General features: G+C 35.3%; 1 protein-coding gene across 2 annotated transcripts; it reads right to left on the bottom strand.

Moving 5' to 3' along the window:
- Positions 1-15,462, bottom strand: cpeb1b (cytoplasmic polyadenylation element binding protein 1b). Of its 2 annotated transcripts, none has more exons than XM_054611354.1 (12): positions 15,339-15,462; positions 12,637-12,757; positions 10,101-10,376; positions 8,353-8,582; positions 7,022-7,271; positions 5,944-6,057; positions 4,989-5,093; positions 3,943-4,079; positions 2,949-3,147; positions 2,652-2,746; positions 2,115-2,195; positions 1-1,483 (listed from the first exon to the last, which is right to left on the bottom strand). In XM_054611354.1, exons 1-12 carry the CDS (start codon positions 15,351-15,353, stop codon positions 1,373-1,375), a joined length of 1,734 nt encoding a protein of 577 aa, XP_054467329.1. In that variant the 5' UTR covers positions 15,354-15,462; the 3' UTR covers positions 1-1,372. The 2 variants fall into 2 exon arrangements, with proteins under 2 accessions (XP_054467329.1, XP_054467320.1); XM_054611345.1 differs by having other exon boundaries at positions 12,577-12,757.
- Positions 15,463-19,841: the final 4,379 nt, after the last annotated feature.

Raw genomic sequence — 19,841 nt, forward strand, 5'->3', positions numbered from 1 at the left:
TATTGTGCCCAATCTGAACAAACTCCACAACTGTAAGTAGCAGCAAACTTGGCAGACCACAATGAGGTAGACTTTCAAAACTCTAAAAAGCAGCTGGGCCAAGTGACAACAAGCTCAGCATGACAAACTTAATGGAAAAAGTAAAAAGACACTCAAGTCTTTGGCACACAGCTTATTATGCATTTATGTCCCAACTGGAACAGGAAGGCAAAATGGGATTAAGAAAGCGTTGGAATCATTTACTGGGGTCTACTCAAGCTCTGGATCGATTAAATTTATCATCAGCTAAGTGGAAGTTCTTACATTCAACGGGAAACTAGCAGCTGTTCTAACGAAGGCGTGTCCCCCTGCTGATGTACAAAAGTGATTAAAAACCACCGCCACCTCTCCACACGTGCAAATTAAAAAGTGCAACAAAATAAATCAAACTTTGTACAATCAAATGCTCATTCACTCGAGTCTCACCGGGATCCATCAGGTGCTTGAGAAACGACGGACAGCCCAGTTGAGGCGTATCCAGTACTATTGTTACTTACATTTAATATAACTGGACAAACAAAGCAAGTTAAAGTAGTACTTCCAACATTTTGTGCCCATTCAGTTGAAATTTGGGAAAAATTAAAAAAGAAAAAAGCTACAGAAAAATCGTATGAGATAAATTGAAAAAATAAAAGATGGGTTTTCCCAAAAAACAGCCGCCTGATAGAATTGTTCAAAATTTTTCATGTCATGACTTAAAACCGTTGGTGTACAAATTAGTAAAAAACTGCGTAAAAATGTCTGAAATGCGACTGGTTTAAATGAAGCCCAACATTCAACTCCCTAAAGTAAGAAACACCAGTTGGCTTGCACAGAAAAAAAAAGAAAAACAAAAAAAAAGAAAATAGAATTGCCAACTGGGGGTTAAGATGGGAGGCAGGGAGCAGTGGGGGGGAGAAAAATAAAAATTTAAAGGCACTGTATGGCATTTGCCAATGAACGGCAATGAGACTTGCGTGATTGCTCTTCACTATGCAACGCATGAAAAAAGAAAAAGAAAAAGAAATGGTATTTTACATCCACTTCTCTAACCGTCGGCGGACTCTCATCTTTCCGTCTGGAAAAAAAAAATGCATAAGTGTGAAGGGCACCTTGTCTTTCCCCCCCACCTCAACAAGGTCACTGTGCAAAGTGCCGATGTGAACAACAGCAAAAATGTAGCAAGTGCAAAAAGTGAACATTTTCCTCTACAGTGATATCAACCCCCGGTGCCTGGTGGAGTGCCGTTGTGCCCCCCCGTGCCGAGGGACATCCGGCACACGTGCTCTCTCCTTGGCGGGCAGCCTCGTTCTTCAGCTCTCTGGCCCTTTCAGAGTGTTTGGATCCATCTGCTCTAGCTGGAGTCCCGGTTCTTCTGGTTGCGCATGAGAGGCCGGTGGTTGCTCAAGATGTCCATGGAGTGCTGCCAGTGCCAGCAGGAGCGGCAGTAGTACTTGAAGCAGGCCTGTGTGAGAAACCGAAAAACAGAGAATGACATGTCTGATGTTTGGGAAACACTTTAAGTTGATTCATTTAAAATAGTAATAGTTCAAAATAATCTATTCCCAAAGGAGATTTTATGTGGTTTGCCAAATAGATGTGCAGAAGTCGACATTTATATCTGCAGTTCACATTTGAGCCACATGATGGAACCTAAATGTCTATTTATATTTAATCTAAAATAAAAGGCTGGCATACTTTTTTATTTTTTACAGAGGGGAAGAAAATGAGATCGTGTAAACTCCCCCAAATGTATATTTATAGGTCTTATTTATTAAGAATGTTAGTAGTTTTTAATAACCTGCATAAAACAAAGTTTTGATTTATTAAAAGATATACATCTCTTCATAATGGCTGGTTTATCTAATCAAGATAATATTAGGCAATGCGGACATGGCAGTAAGATGTCCATGAACGTTCATTCATCGCTGCTCCCACGAATTATAAACAAGGTCTATTGTGAATCGGCTGTTTTTTTAAAGTGGATCCCCAGAAAATAGAGTATAATAATTCTGCTTTTTATTACAGCTTGTCTTGTTGAATAGCATTAGCCGTTGTGTCCGTCAGTTCTAACATTGTACTTTGTTTCCACTGACCTGGTCTCTGCAGAAGAAAGGCCCAGGTTGGCGAAGGCAAACTTGACACATAGAGTCTTCCAGGTATGGGTCGATCTGGACCTGAGGGGAGAAGTCAAAGCCAAACACTCAGCTCACAGAAAGCAAGGTGCAAATAAAATTAAAAAAAGCTTCTACTGTAAGTGAGAATTTGCTGATTACAGTGGAACTTAAAAAAGATGTTTGCTGCATAAGGCATTTTATTCTTAAGCACATTTAAGAACTGCAATGCAACAAGAAAAATGCAAAAAGGCCTCATTTAGAGAAAGTGTTTAGTTTGTCCATTCAGGGCTACTGTAGAAACATGACTCAGCAAAAAAAAGACCCGCTCTGTATGTAGATGTAAATGGGTTTCTAAAAAGGTGACAAAAACAAATCTTTTTTTAGGTGATTGTACAATTTAGAAAACATACTTGATATACTATTCAATTTACAGTTCACTTAAATACAAACTGGTCCTATAAAGTACTTGAATCAGTTAATAATTAGTTAGTTTCCATTGTTGATTGCAGAAATTACCTTCTTTGTAAACTTGGGGGTTTTGATTTCCACAAATGCTGCACACACAGCCTTCAGGTAACTGCGCTGATTGTTAAAAGTGACACGTCCAGAGCCTGAAATCAGCAAAAAGTTTGAGAATCAAGTTTCCATGGCAATAAATATTCTGCACAGAAGCTTAACATAAAATATATTTGATAACAGTCGGTATAGGTTTTCTCTTAGTAGCTCTTACATTTCTACAAAAGCAGATTTTTGCCTTTCATAAATTTCACTCTAACAATTTTAAAAGCAGGTAATCTGACTATGGGCTCTCACCTATGGGGTACTTGTGCTTGTCCGTGTCGATGCCGGCGTACATGACTCCTCCGAACAGGTCGTTCATGATGCTGGCGAGCGCCTCGGCGTTCAGCATGCCGTGCAGCGCGCCGACAAACACCGTCTTACTCGGGTCCAAACGCTGAGCCGGGCAGCGCACGTAGTTACTGTCAGAGATCACCCACGGGATCACCTGCACCTGTAGCAGAACACAAACGGGAGTCTGTTCACAGATTGTAAGTTTGAACTTTTCCATGCAAAGTTTATGCACGTGTAACATTTTGATATTAATTAAGGAGCGATCTGATGTTGCAACTGATTAGAAACCCATTTACTTTTTTTTTTTTCATTAAATAAATATAAAAACATTAAGTTTAAGACTGTTGGAGAAAACAGATGCATTGATTCCAATTCCCTCTTGTTATAATAACTAATTTACAGAATATAACAATTTTCTATCATTTTAGAAAAGTTAAATTTTATGCTCATAAAAATATTCTATGCTGCCTATTGTAGAGTCTACACTGAAAATACTCTGGTACAAGTAAAAGTCCTGCATTCTACTTTAGTATGCAAGTATAATAACGAAAACATAAAGTACTCAAAACAAATTATATTATATTATTAAATTATCATTACTCATGCATTAATGTCAAAGTAGGATTTTACTGATTAAGTTGGTCAAGTTAATTTTGTATTATATTCTGTCAGACTGCAATTTATTTCAAAATGGATTAATCTGATGATTATTCTTCAATTAATGTATTGATTGATTTGTATAACAAGTGACCAATAGTCCAAAACTCAAACTCAAGAAAAAACACAAGTATCTCAAATTTGAACTCAGTACAGTGATAGTAAATGTACTTAATAGAAGTTAAAAGGATAGATTTAGACAAAACTCAACTTTTTAGGTCTCACAACTAAACTAATTTCCACCCACCAATGAGTGCAGAATGCCCAATTGTGCCTTTCACGTTTAGTTTCTACTCACATCCTTGCATCTCATTCTGCGGCTGGACATCTTGAAGTAGTATTCTCTGTTGTCCTCGGGGTGGAACGGGTCCTGAGAGCAGGCGTGGAGCAACGCCCGCACAGACTTCTCGTTCTCAAACACCAGATAAACGTAGCCTAAGAACACAAAATATACATTAGGATTAAGGCTGAAACTAAGGATTATATTCATTGTCTAATAATCCGAGTTATTTTTCAACTAAGCAATGTTATTTGATGTAAAATGTTAAAATTGGTGAATGTTTTTTAGTTTTGCCCAAAACACAAGATGCCATCCTCAAAGTGTTAAATTTTATTGTCAGTAAAGTAAAGAAACCAGAAAATATTCACAAATCTGGAAGCAGAGATTTGACTTTTTTCTTATAAATGACTCAAACCAATTAAATGATTATTATTACGATATTGTAATTTAATAGTTGACAGCTATTCTATTAATAATTCTATTGAGGATTTTAAAAAATGTGGCCTCCAAAATATTAAAGTGAGAATTTAGACTCGATGAATTTTAAAATGGCAACTCTTATGAATACCAAAAAGACATTAAATTGTAATCTGCAATGAGTTTACTTAAAAAAAGTTTGAAAAGGAATCTGACTGAATATAAACAATTTTAAATCAGTAAATAGTTAAAAAAAAATTCCCTAGACAGATTATTGCTGCCTTATCTATTAGGCATAAAAATGTGTGCATCATTAAAAATGTCTAAAATTATGAAGACTTTGCAACAAGAAACAAACAGCAGTCGAACAGCTTACAAACAACCAGCAAGTTGAACAAACATCTGAAAATCACAAAAACCAAACACTCATAAGCTTTTCACAGAAATTTACCACAGATCTAATACACATTGAGAGGTTTTTCTTAAGATGTCTACTTCCTCCACGTTTGATGCTACATTTAAATCCCCTTTATCACCGTCCAAAGTATCTCTAGAGCCCCACAGTCACTCACCACCATGCCATGTGTTCACCACTGTGCCACCATGAAGGGGAATAAAATATAAATAGCCTACCAGCTCGTCGTTACCTTTAGCCACATTACCTTTGGGAGGACAGCGAGGGTGCTTTCCATCCTTACCGGGCCACTCCACAGTCAGAGGGCCGTAGCCACTGAAGGTGTTGATTAGGCCGGCTGGAACAAAGCAGGACCAGTAGATTATTTGAGTCTGGCTTCCAGGAAGTCTGTCCATTTATAGTTTTAATGGGTGTGGTTGTGAGACATTTTGTCATAATTAACTCTGATTTTTAAGGTTGAGCATCAAATAAAAAGCACATTAATTTACTTAAGAATCTAGAAATGTGGCTCAAACAGCCTTTAACAATATCCCACAATTATGTCTACTAGGGGAGAAATCTCTTGTACCAGCAGGCCTCAACAAAAATCAGAGATCAGACTGACATTAACAGGTTTTTTTAAGATTATTCTGCAAAACTGGAAGAGAGGATAGGATTTATGGGTATATATATATGTAGGTATATATATATGAACGTTTGTGTATAGAGGTATAAATGTTAATGACAATTAAAGGGGGTGTTTTATGTTTTGTTTTTAAATCCAATTTAATCTCTATTATTTGTATTACCGTCGGTGAATCAATTTCTTGCAATTATGCACAATGTTAATGTGTTGAAATAAAGAATAAAAAAATATATTTTATTATATTACTTTTCCTGAAGTTTAAGGCTTTTGCCGTGGAATAGTTTCAGTATTAAGATGATTTAGGCAGGTATTATATCAAAGTCATAATTTCGATATTGTAACAGGAGGAATAAATCTAACTTGGGCAAAGTGGTCGTTACAACACAGTGATGGACGTTACATTCAGCCCTAACATAATGCCTAAAACAGAACTATGTATAAAAATTGCATTTAAGCACCAACTTAAAGGGCTGCTCACTTATTGCACTGTAAAATGAACGCCATCAATCATCCATAAAGTCCTCAACAACATGTCGGGCGCTAACATTAAAGCGGCGGTTACCTTCTGTGATGTCCCAGGGAACGCCACCAAGAAAGACCTTGCAGGAGTACAGAGGGTCCTTGTTGTTTCTGGGAGGCAGCTGACCGCTCCAGGTGAACGTGGCCTCGTTCACAGCTGACGGGGCAAAAAAATAAATTAAAAAGGAGTCAGCCAAAATTCAGAGGACACTGCAGTGTATAGCATTACAACTAATGGTGCAACATATTATAAAACTCAAGGATTGGATAAACACAAAAGAAAGGAGAAAATATGACTTTTAGAGATCCCTGATCATGTTTTTCAATTTTTGCAGATCATTGATGATCCATATTGGCAGATACAGATCATGATTTTATTTTAGAAGCTATAAACAAGGCTCCAAACATTATTATTTTTTTGCTTTTCAACTGCTCTGAAGTCAGTTTAAACCATCAAAATTGTATCCTTTAACTTGCATGTTTTTAGATCAATTTGAGATAAAGAACAATTTTACAAATTAGGAAAATGAAAGATTGTATTTTTATTGCTTAGAAAAATCAAGTCATTAGTAGTTTCTAATGATATATAGATATATAAATAAACTGCTTAGAGGTAGCGTTGGGAAGTTAAACAGCTCATAAATCATCTCTAATATCATTTATTCTATTATTGAAAAAAAATCTTTCAAACAACTGGATTTATTTACATTTCTCACCAAAACTATATTTTAAAAGACATAATTAACCTTTGCCCAGATAGTTGTTTTCACTGAACAGAGCCTGAATGCATCGTAATGTAACTGAATGGAACCTTCGTACGTTAGCGTATAGCAGTGCTGCTAACGTTACTAGCTCTCCTGTCAATCACAGATTTGTTCTTCACAATGCAAAATGATCTGATAGTGAATAGAAAGCAGAAATGCAGGTTTCCTGATCGCATATTTTAACTGAATATCAGTCGATAATGATAATCAGTAAAACTCAATTTTACACTGTGATGGTTAAACTGGGTAATTAATCTGTGGTTCACATGCGTGTCGACAACAGTCCGTTACACCACTGATCATAAAACTGAGCATAGAAAAGTGTAGAGCAGTGAAAAGATGAGATTCTAGATTCACCTGCAGCCTGTCTGTGCAGACGAGCCTCCCTCTCAATGCTGAACGTGTCGTCCGGCTGGTCGAGTATCTCCGTACCGGGCCACGGGGAGCCGCTACGCCAGCGGCGGGAGAGGGCCGAGGTGGGGCTGGCGCTGGATGGGGGGGTCATGGAAGAGCTGGAGTCCTGGGGGTCCAGACGGGAGCTCAGTCGCAGCAGATCCTTCTGCATGCTTGAGGCCAGATAAGGCAGGGGGGAAATCCTCAAAGTCGACTGGAGGGGAAGAAAGAAAGACATGTCAAGACCTTACTGGAGACCGTTTATCAAATACAAAGTGTGACGAGTTTGAATTATAATTAATATAAATGCTCAAAGAAAGTAAGCCCAAACAAAGGAAAGACATCTGCAGAAGAAGGCCATATAAAAAAATAAAAACTGTTCATCCTCTCACTGTAACATAAAATTACACCTTTACAAATCATGGAGGTGCTCTGTTCACCCTTTTGCCACTTGCTGTTGTTTGCAAAGCATTTTATGAGCCTCGCCTCCACCTGCAGGCTTAGAGTCGAGTTTCCCCCCTAAGAACCTGCTGTTTTCTTAAGGAGAACAATAAGGTCAGAGCATGTACACCAGATATTTAGATCAAATATCTGTATCTGGTTCCCCAATATGACGTTGATTCAAATATCGGACTGGGGCTATAGTGCCATGTACTGACACATAAATACTTAATTGTTGAGAAAAGTCCCTCCGGCCGTGTCTGACCTGTAAAGAAGCTAGTTAGTGACGCTAGCATCTTTAGCACGGAGGAAGCATACACTTCTAACCAAACCCAGACATTTTAAATAAGAGGACCCTTTTTTCCCCTGAAGATAATTCATTTGTTATCACGAGAAAACAAAGATCGCTTTCTCAAAATAAGAATTCATGAACTTGAGACAATGATATAGTAAAACAAAAGGTTTTATAATGTCTGTTTATGGCCTCTGCATAAATAAGATGCCTTGTGAAAAATTACATTTTCTTATTTGGTGAAATTTAAGAATATAAATAAGGCAAAGCCTGTTTTAAGAAAGAGCCAAGAAACTATGATTTATGGAAACTACAGTTCAGCATATTGTGACTCTTCATCAGCCTCAATATTTGTTAGTAAAAGTAAAGTTCAGCATTTGAAACTAATATTCCCTACCTCTGTAGGAGAAGGAGGGAGGAAGGAAGGAGCAAGGAGGAAGAAGGAAGAAAGTATTAGAAAAATGAGAAGTAGAATAAGAAGGGGGAGAAGAACAAGACCAAGAAGAAAAAATAGAACAACCACAACAACAACCAAAAGAAGAAGGAGGATGCTGCTCCTTACCAGCATGTCACAGAGGTGGTCTGAACCAGAGCTGAAGCCGCTGGTCTCCGAGTCTTCCGGGCTGCTGGATCGAGAGTCCAAGAAGGAGCTGGAGTCCAGGCGGTTGGCCATGCGGGCCATGCTGGGGAACTTCTCCAGGAAGTCAGCTGTCATGCTGATGGACTCTGGGGGCAAGTAGCCAGGGGGCTTCCCAAGGAGGCTGCTGAAGGGGCTGTTCAGAATACCCAGCACTGGAGAGACGGGACAATCACAACATCTATGAGATGATGCAGCCATTTTTGACGTAGTCTGTTTTACAATCAGATGAGCAAACTGAAGATGGGAAGTGTGTGATGAATCTACCACTGGAGCTAGCTGTTATTTTCATTGTCAATTATTGAGTCTATGAGTTGTCCTATAAAATGTCAGAAAATTGTGAAAAATGATGATGTCTCGGATATACTGAGTTTACGGCCATAGAGGATTAAAGAAACTAGAAAATATTCCCATTTAAGAAGCTTTTTTTCATTAAAATGACTCAAACTGTTTAAGTCATTCATCAAAACAGTTGGTGATTAAATGTAATAGTTAAGCACTATCGATCGATTGTTTCATGTCTCGTTGAATCTACCAGGGGGAATGAAGGAATTGAATGTTTCTAAAATTGTGCATCTTTCTTTGATCATCCAGTTGCACAGCAGGTTCCCACAAAAGAGCAAAAGTGAAGATAATTTGGTTTGTGTGCTGAATCTCAAGAACCACATTGATTTGTGAGAACTGAAAGGATGCAAAGTCAAATGTTTCAGAATGTTCATGCAGAAGAGGATACTTGATGTGAAAGCAGGCTTCCAGCTTGAGTCGACACTCGAAGCATTTTCTATTTCACTTTTGATTCTTTGCAACTTTAAATAAACTGAAACACAATCTCATCTCAGAAGCGACACTCCATTTCCCTTCTGACAATTTATTCGTCACCGTTCCCAAACAAAGTCTAGCGACATCGACGCAGCAATTCCTTGAGTATGAACAAGCAGCTTCCTTTAGAAAACAAGTGAGCTGACAGATTGGTACTGTACCAGTGAACACGAGGCTCTGAGGGGATTGTTCATCTGTAGGCCGCATTCAAAGCTCTGTCCCAGTTTGATGCAGGGCCCAGTTTAGAAAAAGCTCTAAATGAAGTTAAGTCGGTTCAGACATGCAGTGATAAAAGTACAAATGGGGTCAGGACAAGTGGGCCATCATTAAAGTCTTAATACATCTCCAAAACTCATCTCTCAAAAGCAGCCAACTTGGACTGTTTAGTCTGTGCACTCTGGATGTTAGGTTTCATGCAGTCTTGAGCAACAGGTATTTAAAACATTTAGAAGAACTTCTGCATTAATATAAAAAGATCTTTGCTTGCTTTAGGTTTTTTCTTTTAGAGGGTGAAATGAAAGTAGCTTGAGGGGATTGTTTTTGTGCCTGCTGGATTGCTAGAGATGCAGCAAAGCAAAAGTGCCACATCATCCTCCCTGGTGACGCTACAGTCTGTTCCAACACCCAGACTGCTGTTAAACCAACACATTATAAACCAGTGAAAACCAGCTCACAGATGTTATGATATTAGTAATGGTGAATAAAGGGGTTATTGGGAGAGCTAATAAACTCTTGGGACAAACAGCCACCTTGGACTAAACTCTGGGACATTCTGTGGTATAAAAACATGACAGAGCTGCAGAATATTACTATAAATAAATATAAAAGCAGGTAAACAAATGTCTGGTACTTACTGGAGGGGGAGCTGGTGTGAACCTGGGAGGGGGAGTTGAGTGCGTCCGTCTCCTGGCTGCTCCAGGGTCTGTCCCAGCCGGACAGCCGGAGGGACTGGAGGCCCAGGCCCAGGTCTGTGACACCCGGCGGGCCTCTGGATGACGGCATCTCCTGGGAGCCGTGCATGATGCCGCTGCCACCACCACCGCCAACACCACCACCGCCGCCAACGCCTCCTCCGCCGCCACAGTTGGGGAAGAGCATCCTCCTGCTGCCCACCGCAGCCAGCTCCGACTCTTTTCAATCCCAAGATCCAGTTCAGAGATTCACACACAAAAAATAAAATAGAAAGAGAAAGAGAGGAAGTGTTATATTAAAAAAGTAGCGTTGTTTCAGTCTGCGTTACATAGAAAAGGTCAGGGAGTAATCTCATAAAAAAACAAACTTCCCTTATCTCCCCCCTCCTCTCTGGCCAACAGGGGAGCTAACCTGCTGCCTCTGTTCCCGGTGAAACTGCCATGCATCTCCGTCCGCATCACTGACCCACCTAGCAGCATGTGACATGGCTGCTGATGCACTCACACACCCCTGCTAATGACATCAGCTCTCTCTCCCCCACCTCCCTGCTTCCTTGCCTAACAACTGTGTAATGAAAAATTCCTGTCGGAGCTATTGGCTTGTTGATAGAAGTGCTCCTCTCTCGGAGTCGGTGGCAAGACGGCAGTAACAGCTGCTGCTTATGCCGTCTCGCCTTGTTTCCTGAGCAAGCTGACTACGAGGGAGAGAGAGAGAGAGAGGGAGGGAGGGAGGGAGGGAGGAGGCAGAGCAACGGCAGCATGGTGGGAGTAAATGACTCAGCAGACTTTAATTTAAAAAAGAAATCCAGACATTAGCATGCTCCAAAAAAAAAGCTTTTAGATTTAAATAACTTGCCAAATCAAAACACATTGATTCTGATAATTCTTTTGCACAAACAGAGTGAAGTCACAGTGCATTCAGAGCCTCCCGATGAAGCAGCTGACTGATCAGATGTTGAGGACGGAGCGTTTTGCACAGACAGCTCCTCCCTTTGCCCTCTCCACCAGCGCCTAGAAAGCATCCATCTGCAGCCCTGATTCAGCAACACGAGAGCTGGAGCGGCCACAGACTGAAGTTTAGCGCCGTTTCAAGATGCAATTCACTTTTAATATCACTTTAAAAAACTTGCAGTAAATAAGTGTTGTACTGCAGCAGAGTGAAACCTTTATTTTTATGTAGAATTTGGAGTGAGACTGAATAATTATGCTAATTAACAAGGCACTGTGCTGATCTTAAATCTTGGCAAATCTCACCCTCTTCAAAAAAAACACTTCAAAGTGCTGCAATGCTGCAAAACGGCGATGCAGCATGAATCAGCTGTTGGCACGCAAATGAAAATGACAAGCTGAAGGAGGCTGAGAAAGTGAAAGTGGCTCCTTCTTTGGTCGGGATTAAGACTAGGAGTTTTCTTAATCTAGTTTAAGACTAGAGGTAATGCAAGTTGTGTTCAGGGTCATTTTATGAGTTTCTGGTCCAAAATGTGGCACTTTAACAAAAGGACAAAACAGCAGCAGGGGATTCAAAAATCAGTAGCTACAACTGAGGTCATGACCTCTGCATTTTTAGGAAGCCAATAAGAATTTACCGCCAAATACAATTTCAGAAAACAAAATTTATGCAAGTAATCAACTGGGTAAGTTTCATGATGATATGCATTAGTTCTTTTTTACCCTATTCACCTGAAGTGTCTTCAACATGTATGTAATTTAACAAAACGTATCTTTAAAGGACATTTTCTCTAAATTATTTTTTTCTCAGACTCTGATCCAGAAATCTCCACTTCAGTAGCTCTTACATACACCAAACTTTACAGTTTCATTCCTCTCTGTATTCTGAAGGTTTCTACAGAGGGGTTTGTTCATATATCATTCATAGCCTGATTTATACAACATTTATTACTAAAGACATGGAGAAAATGTATTTTTGCATGTCAGTTGACAGTATATTCTGATTTATGGAGTGATACAAAGAGATATCCACAATCGTCTCTGTACAAACCTTTGCCTGTAATACAACATGAAAACCCAACTTCATCCAATGTTCACATTTCTGTTCTGGAAATGTATGCAAATGAGCACATATTTGATAAGATAATGCCTAATGTGCATATTTAAACGTTCATTTTCAAAGAAGCAATTGTCTTAATGCACACTATCTGGAGAAGTTTCATGGTGATAAATACACATTTCATGTTGAACCCCATTCACCTGTAGTGTCTGCAATTTAAATAAAACACAAGAAAACAACATTTTGATGTGAACTGTAACTATAATGTGGTTTGATGTGTTGAGTTTAGGGCCAATGGAGGGACTTGACTTGCATTGATCCCAGTGTTTCTAAAACAATGCAACCATTTAGATTGCTTTTTTGCAGCCAACTCGACCTGCTGCAGGGTGTAAAATACTGAACACACTTTACCACACAGCAGGTCTGGCTTTCCCTTGATGGTGTTGTTGTTGTTTGGTGTGGTGCACACACCGGTGAAATCCAGAGCGTTGCCCAGCATGGTGTTCATCCTGCGGAAGATGTCTGCGTTGCTGCAGGTGGACAAGGCCGGAGACTCGGAGTCCGGGCTGTCTGGCCTGCGGGGATCGTTTCTCTGCAGGAGTGAAACCAGAAAAAGTTTAATTAATGCAAAATTAACTTTAGGAGGTTTTGAGACATGTTGTTGAATGCAAACATATTTTTGAGACATTTCTTTAAGGTAGGAATAAAAAACAAAAGTCCAAAAGAGAAGTCTGTGGTAGTTGCATGTCACACAGAAGGTCAAATGTGCACATTTAATTCTTATTCTAATTAGTGTATCTGTAATAAATTAATGCAAAATTAACTTTAGGAGGTTTTGAGACATGTTGTGGAATGCAAATATATTTTTGAGACATTTCTTTAGGGTAGGAATAAAAAATAAAAGTCCAAAAGAGAAGTCGGTGGTAGTTGCATGTCACACAAAAGGTCAAATGTGCACATTTAATTGTTATTTAATGCTTATTCTAATTATTGTCTCTGTAATAAATTAATGCAAAATTAACTTTAGGAGGTTTTGAGACATGTTGTTGAATGCAAACATATTTTTGAGACATTTCTTTAAGGTAGGAATGAAAAACAAAAGTCCAAAAGAGAAGTCGGTGGTAGTTGCATGTCACACAAAAGGTCAAATGTGCACATTTAATTATTATTCTAATTACTGTATCTGTAATAAATTAATGCAAAATTAACTTTAGGAGGTTTTGAGACATGTTGTTGAATGCAAACATATTTTTGAGACATTTCTTTAGAGTAGGAATGAAAAAACAAAAGTCCAAAAGAGAAGTCGGTGGTAGTTGCATGTCACACAAAAGGTCAAATGTGCACATTTAATTCTTATTCCAATTACTGTATCTGTAATAAATTAATGCAAAATTAACTTTAGGAGGTTTTGAGACATGTTGTTCAATGCAAACATATTTTTAAGACATTTCTTTAGGGTAGGAATAAAAATAAAAGTCCAAAAGAGAAGTCGGTGGTAGTTGCATGTCACACAAAAGGTCAAATGTGCACATTTAATTCTTATTTAATTCTTATTCTAATTACTGTATCTGTAATAAATTAATGCAAAATTAACTTTAGGAGGTTTTGAGACATGCAAACATATTTTTGAGACATTTATTTAAAGGTAGGAATAAAAAACAAAAGTCCAAAAGAGAAGTCGGTGGTAGTTGCATGTCACACAGAAGGTCAAATGTGCACATTTAATTATTATTTAATGTCTCTAATAAATTAATGCAAAATTAACTTTAGGAGGTTTTGAGACATGTTGTTGAATGCAAACATATTTTTAAGACATTTCTTTAGAGTAGGAATGAAAAACAAAAGTCCAAAAGAGAAGTCGGTGGTAGTTGCATGTCACACAAAAAGTCAAATGTGCACATTTAATTATTATTTAACTCTTATTCTAATTACTGTATCTGTAATAAATTAATGCAAAATTAACTTTAGGAGGTTTTGAGACATGTTGTTGAATGCAAACATATTTTTGAGACATTTCTTCAGAGTAGGAATGAAAAACAAAAGTCCAAAAGAGAAGTCGGTGGTAGTTGCATGTCACACAAAAGGTCAAATGTGCACATTTAATTGTTATTTAATGCTTATTCTAATTATTGTCTCTGTAATAAATTAATGCAAAATTAACTTTAGGAGGTTTTGAGACATGTTGTTGAATGCAAACATATTTTTAAGACATTTCTTTAGAGTAGGAATGAAAAACAACAGTCCAAAAGAGAAGTCGGTGGTAGTTGCATGTCACACAAAAGGTCAAATGTGCACATTTAATTATTATTTAATGGTTATTTAATGCTTATTCTAATTAGTGTATCTGTAATAAATTAATGCAAAATTAACTTTAGGAGGTTTTGAGACATGTTGTTGAATGCAAACATATTTTTGAGACATTTCTTCAGAGTAGGAATGAAAAACAAAAGTCCAAAAGAGAAGTCGGTGGTAGTTGCATGTCACACAAAAGGTCAAATGTGCACATTTAATTATTATTTAATGTCTCTAATAAATTAATGCAAAATTAACTTTAGGAGGTTTTGAGACATGTTGTTGAATGCAAACATATTTTTGAGACATTTCTTCAGAGTAGGAATGAAAAACAAAAGTCCAAAAGAGAAGTCGGTGGTAGTTGCATGTCACACAAAAGCTCAAATGTGCACATTTAATTCTTATTTAATGCTTATTCTAATTAGTGTATCTGTAATAAATTAATGCAAAATTAACTTTAGGAGGTTTTGAGACATGTTGTGGAATGCAAACATATTTTTAAGACATTTCTTTAAGGTAGGAATAAAAAACAAAAGTCCAAAAGAGAAGTCGGTGGTAGTTGCATGTCACACAAAAGGTCAAATGTGCACATTTAATTATTATTTAATTGTTATTTAATGCTTATTCTAATTAGTGTATCTGTAATAAATTAATGCAAAATTAACTTCAGGAGGTTTTGAGACATGTTGTTGAATGCAAACATATTTTTGAGACATTTCTTTAGAGGTAGGAATGAAAAACAAAAGTCCAAAAGAGAAGTCGGTGGTAGTTGCATGTCACACAAAAGGTCAAACGTGCACATTTGGACTTATTTAATTCTTATTTAATTCTCATTTAATTCTTACTTAATTCTCAGTATAATTAGTGTCTCTGGGACTCACCAGGGAAAACGCCATGCTGTGTGCTGACAGCTTCAGGAGGGATGTGCAGGATTAACCGCAGGCCCGACTGGAGGTCATCTTATTAAACGTGCTGAGCTGCTCATTAGTCTCAATTTAGGGAACGTGTGCTGGGCCTGCTGCTCACGTGACTCACATCAAAGAGCACGAAGCGAGGGATGGAAAGTCACGTGATAGTAGTTTAAAATGTTTTATGTTAAAGTATTTAAGCTTTAAACATGTTTGGGGATTTTATTTGTTTATGATTTATTTTATATTTATACAGTACCAGTCAAAAGTTTGGACACACATTCTCATTCAATGGTTTTTCTTTATTTTTATTTTTATTTTATATATTTTTTTTTTATATATAAAAAAAGTCAAAAGTTTGGACACACCTTCTCATTCAATGGTTTTTCTTTATTTTTATTTTTTTTATTTTATATATATTTTTATTTTATATATATATACAGTACCAGTCAAAAGTTTGGACACACCTTCTCATTCAATGGTTTTTCTTTATTTTTTTTTTAGATATTTTTTTATTTTATATATATACAGTACCAGTCAAAAGTTTGGACACACCTTCTCATTCAATGGTTTTTTTATTTTTTTTATTTTATATATATTTTTTATTTTATATATATACAGTACCAGTCAAAAGTTTGGACACACCTTCTCATTCAATGGTTTTTTTTATTTTATATATATACAGTTCTTTATTTTTTCATTTTTATTTTTATATATTTTATTTTATTTTATATATATACAGTACCAGTCAAAAGTTTGGACACACTTCTCATTCAATGGTTTTTCTTTATTTTTATTTTTATTTTATATATATTTTTATTTTATATATATACAGTACCAGTCAAAAGTTTGGACACCTTCTCATTCAATGGTTTTTCTTTATTTTTATTTTTATTTTATATATATATTTTTTTTTTATATATATATAAAAAGTCAAAAGTTTGGACACACCTTCTCATTCAATGGTTTTTCTTTCTTTCTTTTTTTATTTTATATATATTTTTATTTTATATATATATACAGTACCAGTCAAAAGTTTAGACACACCTTCTCATTCAATGGTTTTTCTTTATTTTTTTATTTTAGATATTTGTTTTATTTTATATATATACAGTTCCAGTCAAACGTTTGGACACACCTTCTCATTCAATGGTTTTTCTTTATTTTTATTATATATTTATTTTATTTTATATATATTTACAGTACCAGTCAAAAGTTTGGACACACCTTCTCATTCAATGGTTTTTCTTTATTTTTTATTTTAGATATTTATTTTTATTTTATATTTTTATATATATATACAGTACCAGTCAAAAGTTTGGACACACCTTCTCATTCAATGGTTTTTCTTTATTTTTATTTTTATTTTATTTTTTTTTTTATATATATATTACAGTACCAGTCAAAAGTTTGGACACACCTTCTCATTCAATGGTTTTTCTTTATTTTTATTTTTATTTTTTATATATATTTTTTTTTATATATATACAGTACCAGTCAAAAGTTTGGACACACCTTCTCATTCAATGGTTTTTCTTTATTTTTATTTTTATTTTTTATATATATATTTTTATTTTATATATATATAAAACCAGTTAAAAGTTTGGACACACCTTCTCATTCAATGGTTTTTCTTTATTTTTTTTTTATTTATATTTATTTTATTTTATATATATTTACAGTACCAGTCAAAAGTTTGGACACACCTTCTCATTCAATGGTTTTTCTTTATTTTTATTATATATTTATTTTATTTTATATATATTTACAGTACCAGTCAAAAGTTTGGACACACCTTCTCATTCAATGGTTTTTTTTATTTTTATTATATATTTATTTTATTTTATATATATTTACAGTACCAGTCAAAAGTTTGGACACACCTTCTCATTCAATGGTTTTTCTTTATTTTTATTTTTATTTTATATATTTTTTTATTTTATATATATACAGTACCAGTCAAAAGTTTGGACACACCTTCTCATTCAATGGTTTTTCTTTCTTTCTTTTTTTCTTTTATATATTTTTTTCTTTTATATATTTATATATAATTATGTGGTAAACAAACAAATGCTCAACAAACCAGAATATGTTTTATATTTTATATTTTTCAAAGTAGTTGAATGAGAAGGTGTGTCCAAACTTTTGACTGGTACTGTATATATATATAATCTATAAAAGTTATACATTTTATTGTATAATATAATTATATATATATTATTATAATAAATAAAATATTATATATATATTTATATATATGTATATATATATATAAATATATATATATATTTTTTTTTTTTTCTAAGTGGACAAAATGTATATACTTTCTCATAATGGGGGGAAAATACTCCAAGTATCCAAATATTTCCTATAAAATGCATTCTGGGATGTGCCCCATAGTATTAAAAACACATATTATGATCTACAAGTACTAATATAATGTACAAGTGGACCATTGTGTTATAAAAATATTGAAGTACTTTGCGCTGTACATGTTTTGGATTATCTTGGTACATTTTATTAAAATATTTATGTAATGTACAAATATACTTCTGTTTTTCTGTACCATATTTTAATTTAAATAAAATATAAAAAATGAAATAAAGACATGGAAACACAGGTATCAAAGCTGTGAAAATTAAAGAGCATCCAGGATATTGTTGTGTATTTTCATGATATTCACTTTAAAGTAGATATCTTGAACTCTCATGTTGCTCCACTTTAAAACAACTCACTGCAGTTTAACACACTGTGTTTCATTACAGGAGATAAATATTATATTCTTTGTAAAGAAAAAAGTAGTACATCATCAATTCAGATCCCAAACGCTGGCTGACTTACTTTGCACCATGTAAATTCAATTATTTTTAAAGGACTTTAAAACGTTTCTTCACATCCTGTTCGATGAATTCAAACTCTTATTTTTTGTGGAATTTTTCTCAGAGATGTTTTGTATTTTGCATCTGTTTGTTTTGTGTGTGACTGGCCTTTGATATCTATGAGACACCTGATAAAATAAAGGTAATAATGAGACTGAATGCTGCCCAGTACGATGCCAGTTTGACCTGTTAGTCAATGAGCCTCACTGGAGCAGTTGGCGGGTTCAGGACTTTTGCTCAAGGGCACTTCTGCAAGCACTGACTTCTTTAACTCTTATAGTCATAGAGATGATGTGCAAGATTATACAAGATATTTAATATTCTGCTAGAAATACACATAAAATAGCTCCTAAATCAAAAAATGTTTGTGGTGGTGGGACGTAACTAAATACATTTACTGAAGTACCAACTGATGTTAAGTACAATTTGAGGTACTTTACTTGACTTTATTTCCATTTTATGCTACTTTATACTTCTACTCAACTACATTTCAGAGGCAAATGTTGTACTTTTAAACTCCACTACGTTTATTTGACAGCTACTTTGCAGAGTCAGATTATTAATACGAAATATAATCAACAAATAAATCATGATGTATTATTATAGATTAATCCTTTTGGCAGAATATGAAGTATATACAATTATCTTCATCTTTACCAGCTTCAACATTAGTGTTTTTATTTAAATCCTGACACCTTCGTTATTTTACTAAAGTTCTGAAAGCAGGATCTTACTTGTAACGGAGTATTTCTACACTATGGTATTGCTACTTTTACTTGAGTAAAAGATCAGAGTACTTCTTCCACCACTGCTGGTAAGGGTCAGATGTATGCATCTCTCTATCTGACACCTTCAACGACATTAAACTATTTTAATAACATTAGTTAGAATCTTTATCTTCTGTAAAAAATGTCTTCAGCTCACCAAAACACAAAATAATAAGTAATATATAGAACAAATATCATAGCAGAACACCAAATAAAATATTTAAATAAAATATTTAAAATGCATTTAAAATAAAAGCATAACATTCGGTGTCAGCATGGTAACAGTCAGCTGTTGGTAAAAGTGAAGGATGACTTCCTCTCCATGTTGAGCTTCAAAGATGCTCAACATGGAGTTAAGATGGTTTTCAATATAAAAAAAATACCTGTAAAGGAGATAAAGTTAGTATTTCTGATTAACAATCACTTTAAAAGACACTTAACATAAAGTATAAAAAACTGAGTATTACCAGAGTACTTTTACTACAGTAAAGGATCTGAATACTTCCTCCACCACCAGAAGACACTCTTACTTCAGTAGCTGCTTCAGGGCTGCTTGTCATGTGGACTTTTGGCCAGAAGGGGGCAACAAAGTCCTTCATTCAAATCTCCAGGCCTCTTTCAACCTGGCTGTTATAAAAAATAATAATAATAATAACAACATAGTTTAGATTTTTTATTTCTAACTAATTCACACTTTAAGCAAGTTGACATAATTTAAATACTTTGTTGGAGTTCTCTTCTTTAAATTGTAACAATGGCATAAAGCACAATTCAGTGTTTTCAATCTATTGTTTACAAAAGAAGCAGTTAATAATAATACTAATACCAAT

The sequence above is a fragment of the Anoplopoma fimbria genome, chromosome 2, assembly GCF_027596085.1.
Source record: "Anoplopoma fimbria isolate UVic2021 breed Golden Eagle Sablefish chromosome 2, Afim_UVic_2022, whole genome shotgun sequence".
Lineage (NCBI taxonomy): Eukaryota > Metazoa > Chordata > Actinopteri > Perciformes > Anoplopomatidae > Anoplopoma > Anoplopoma fimbria.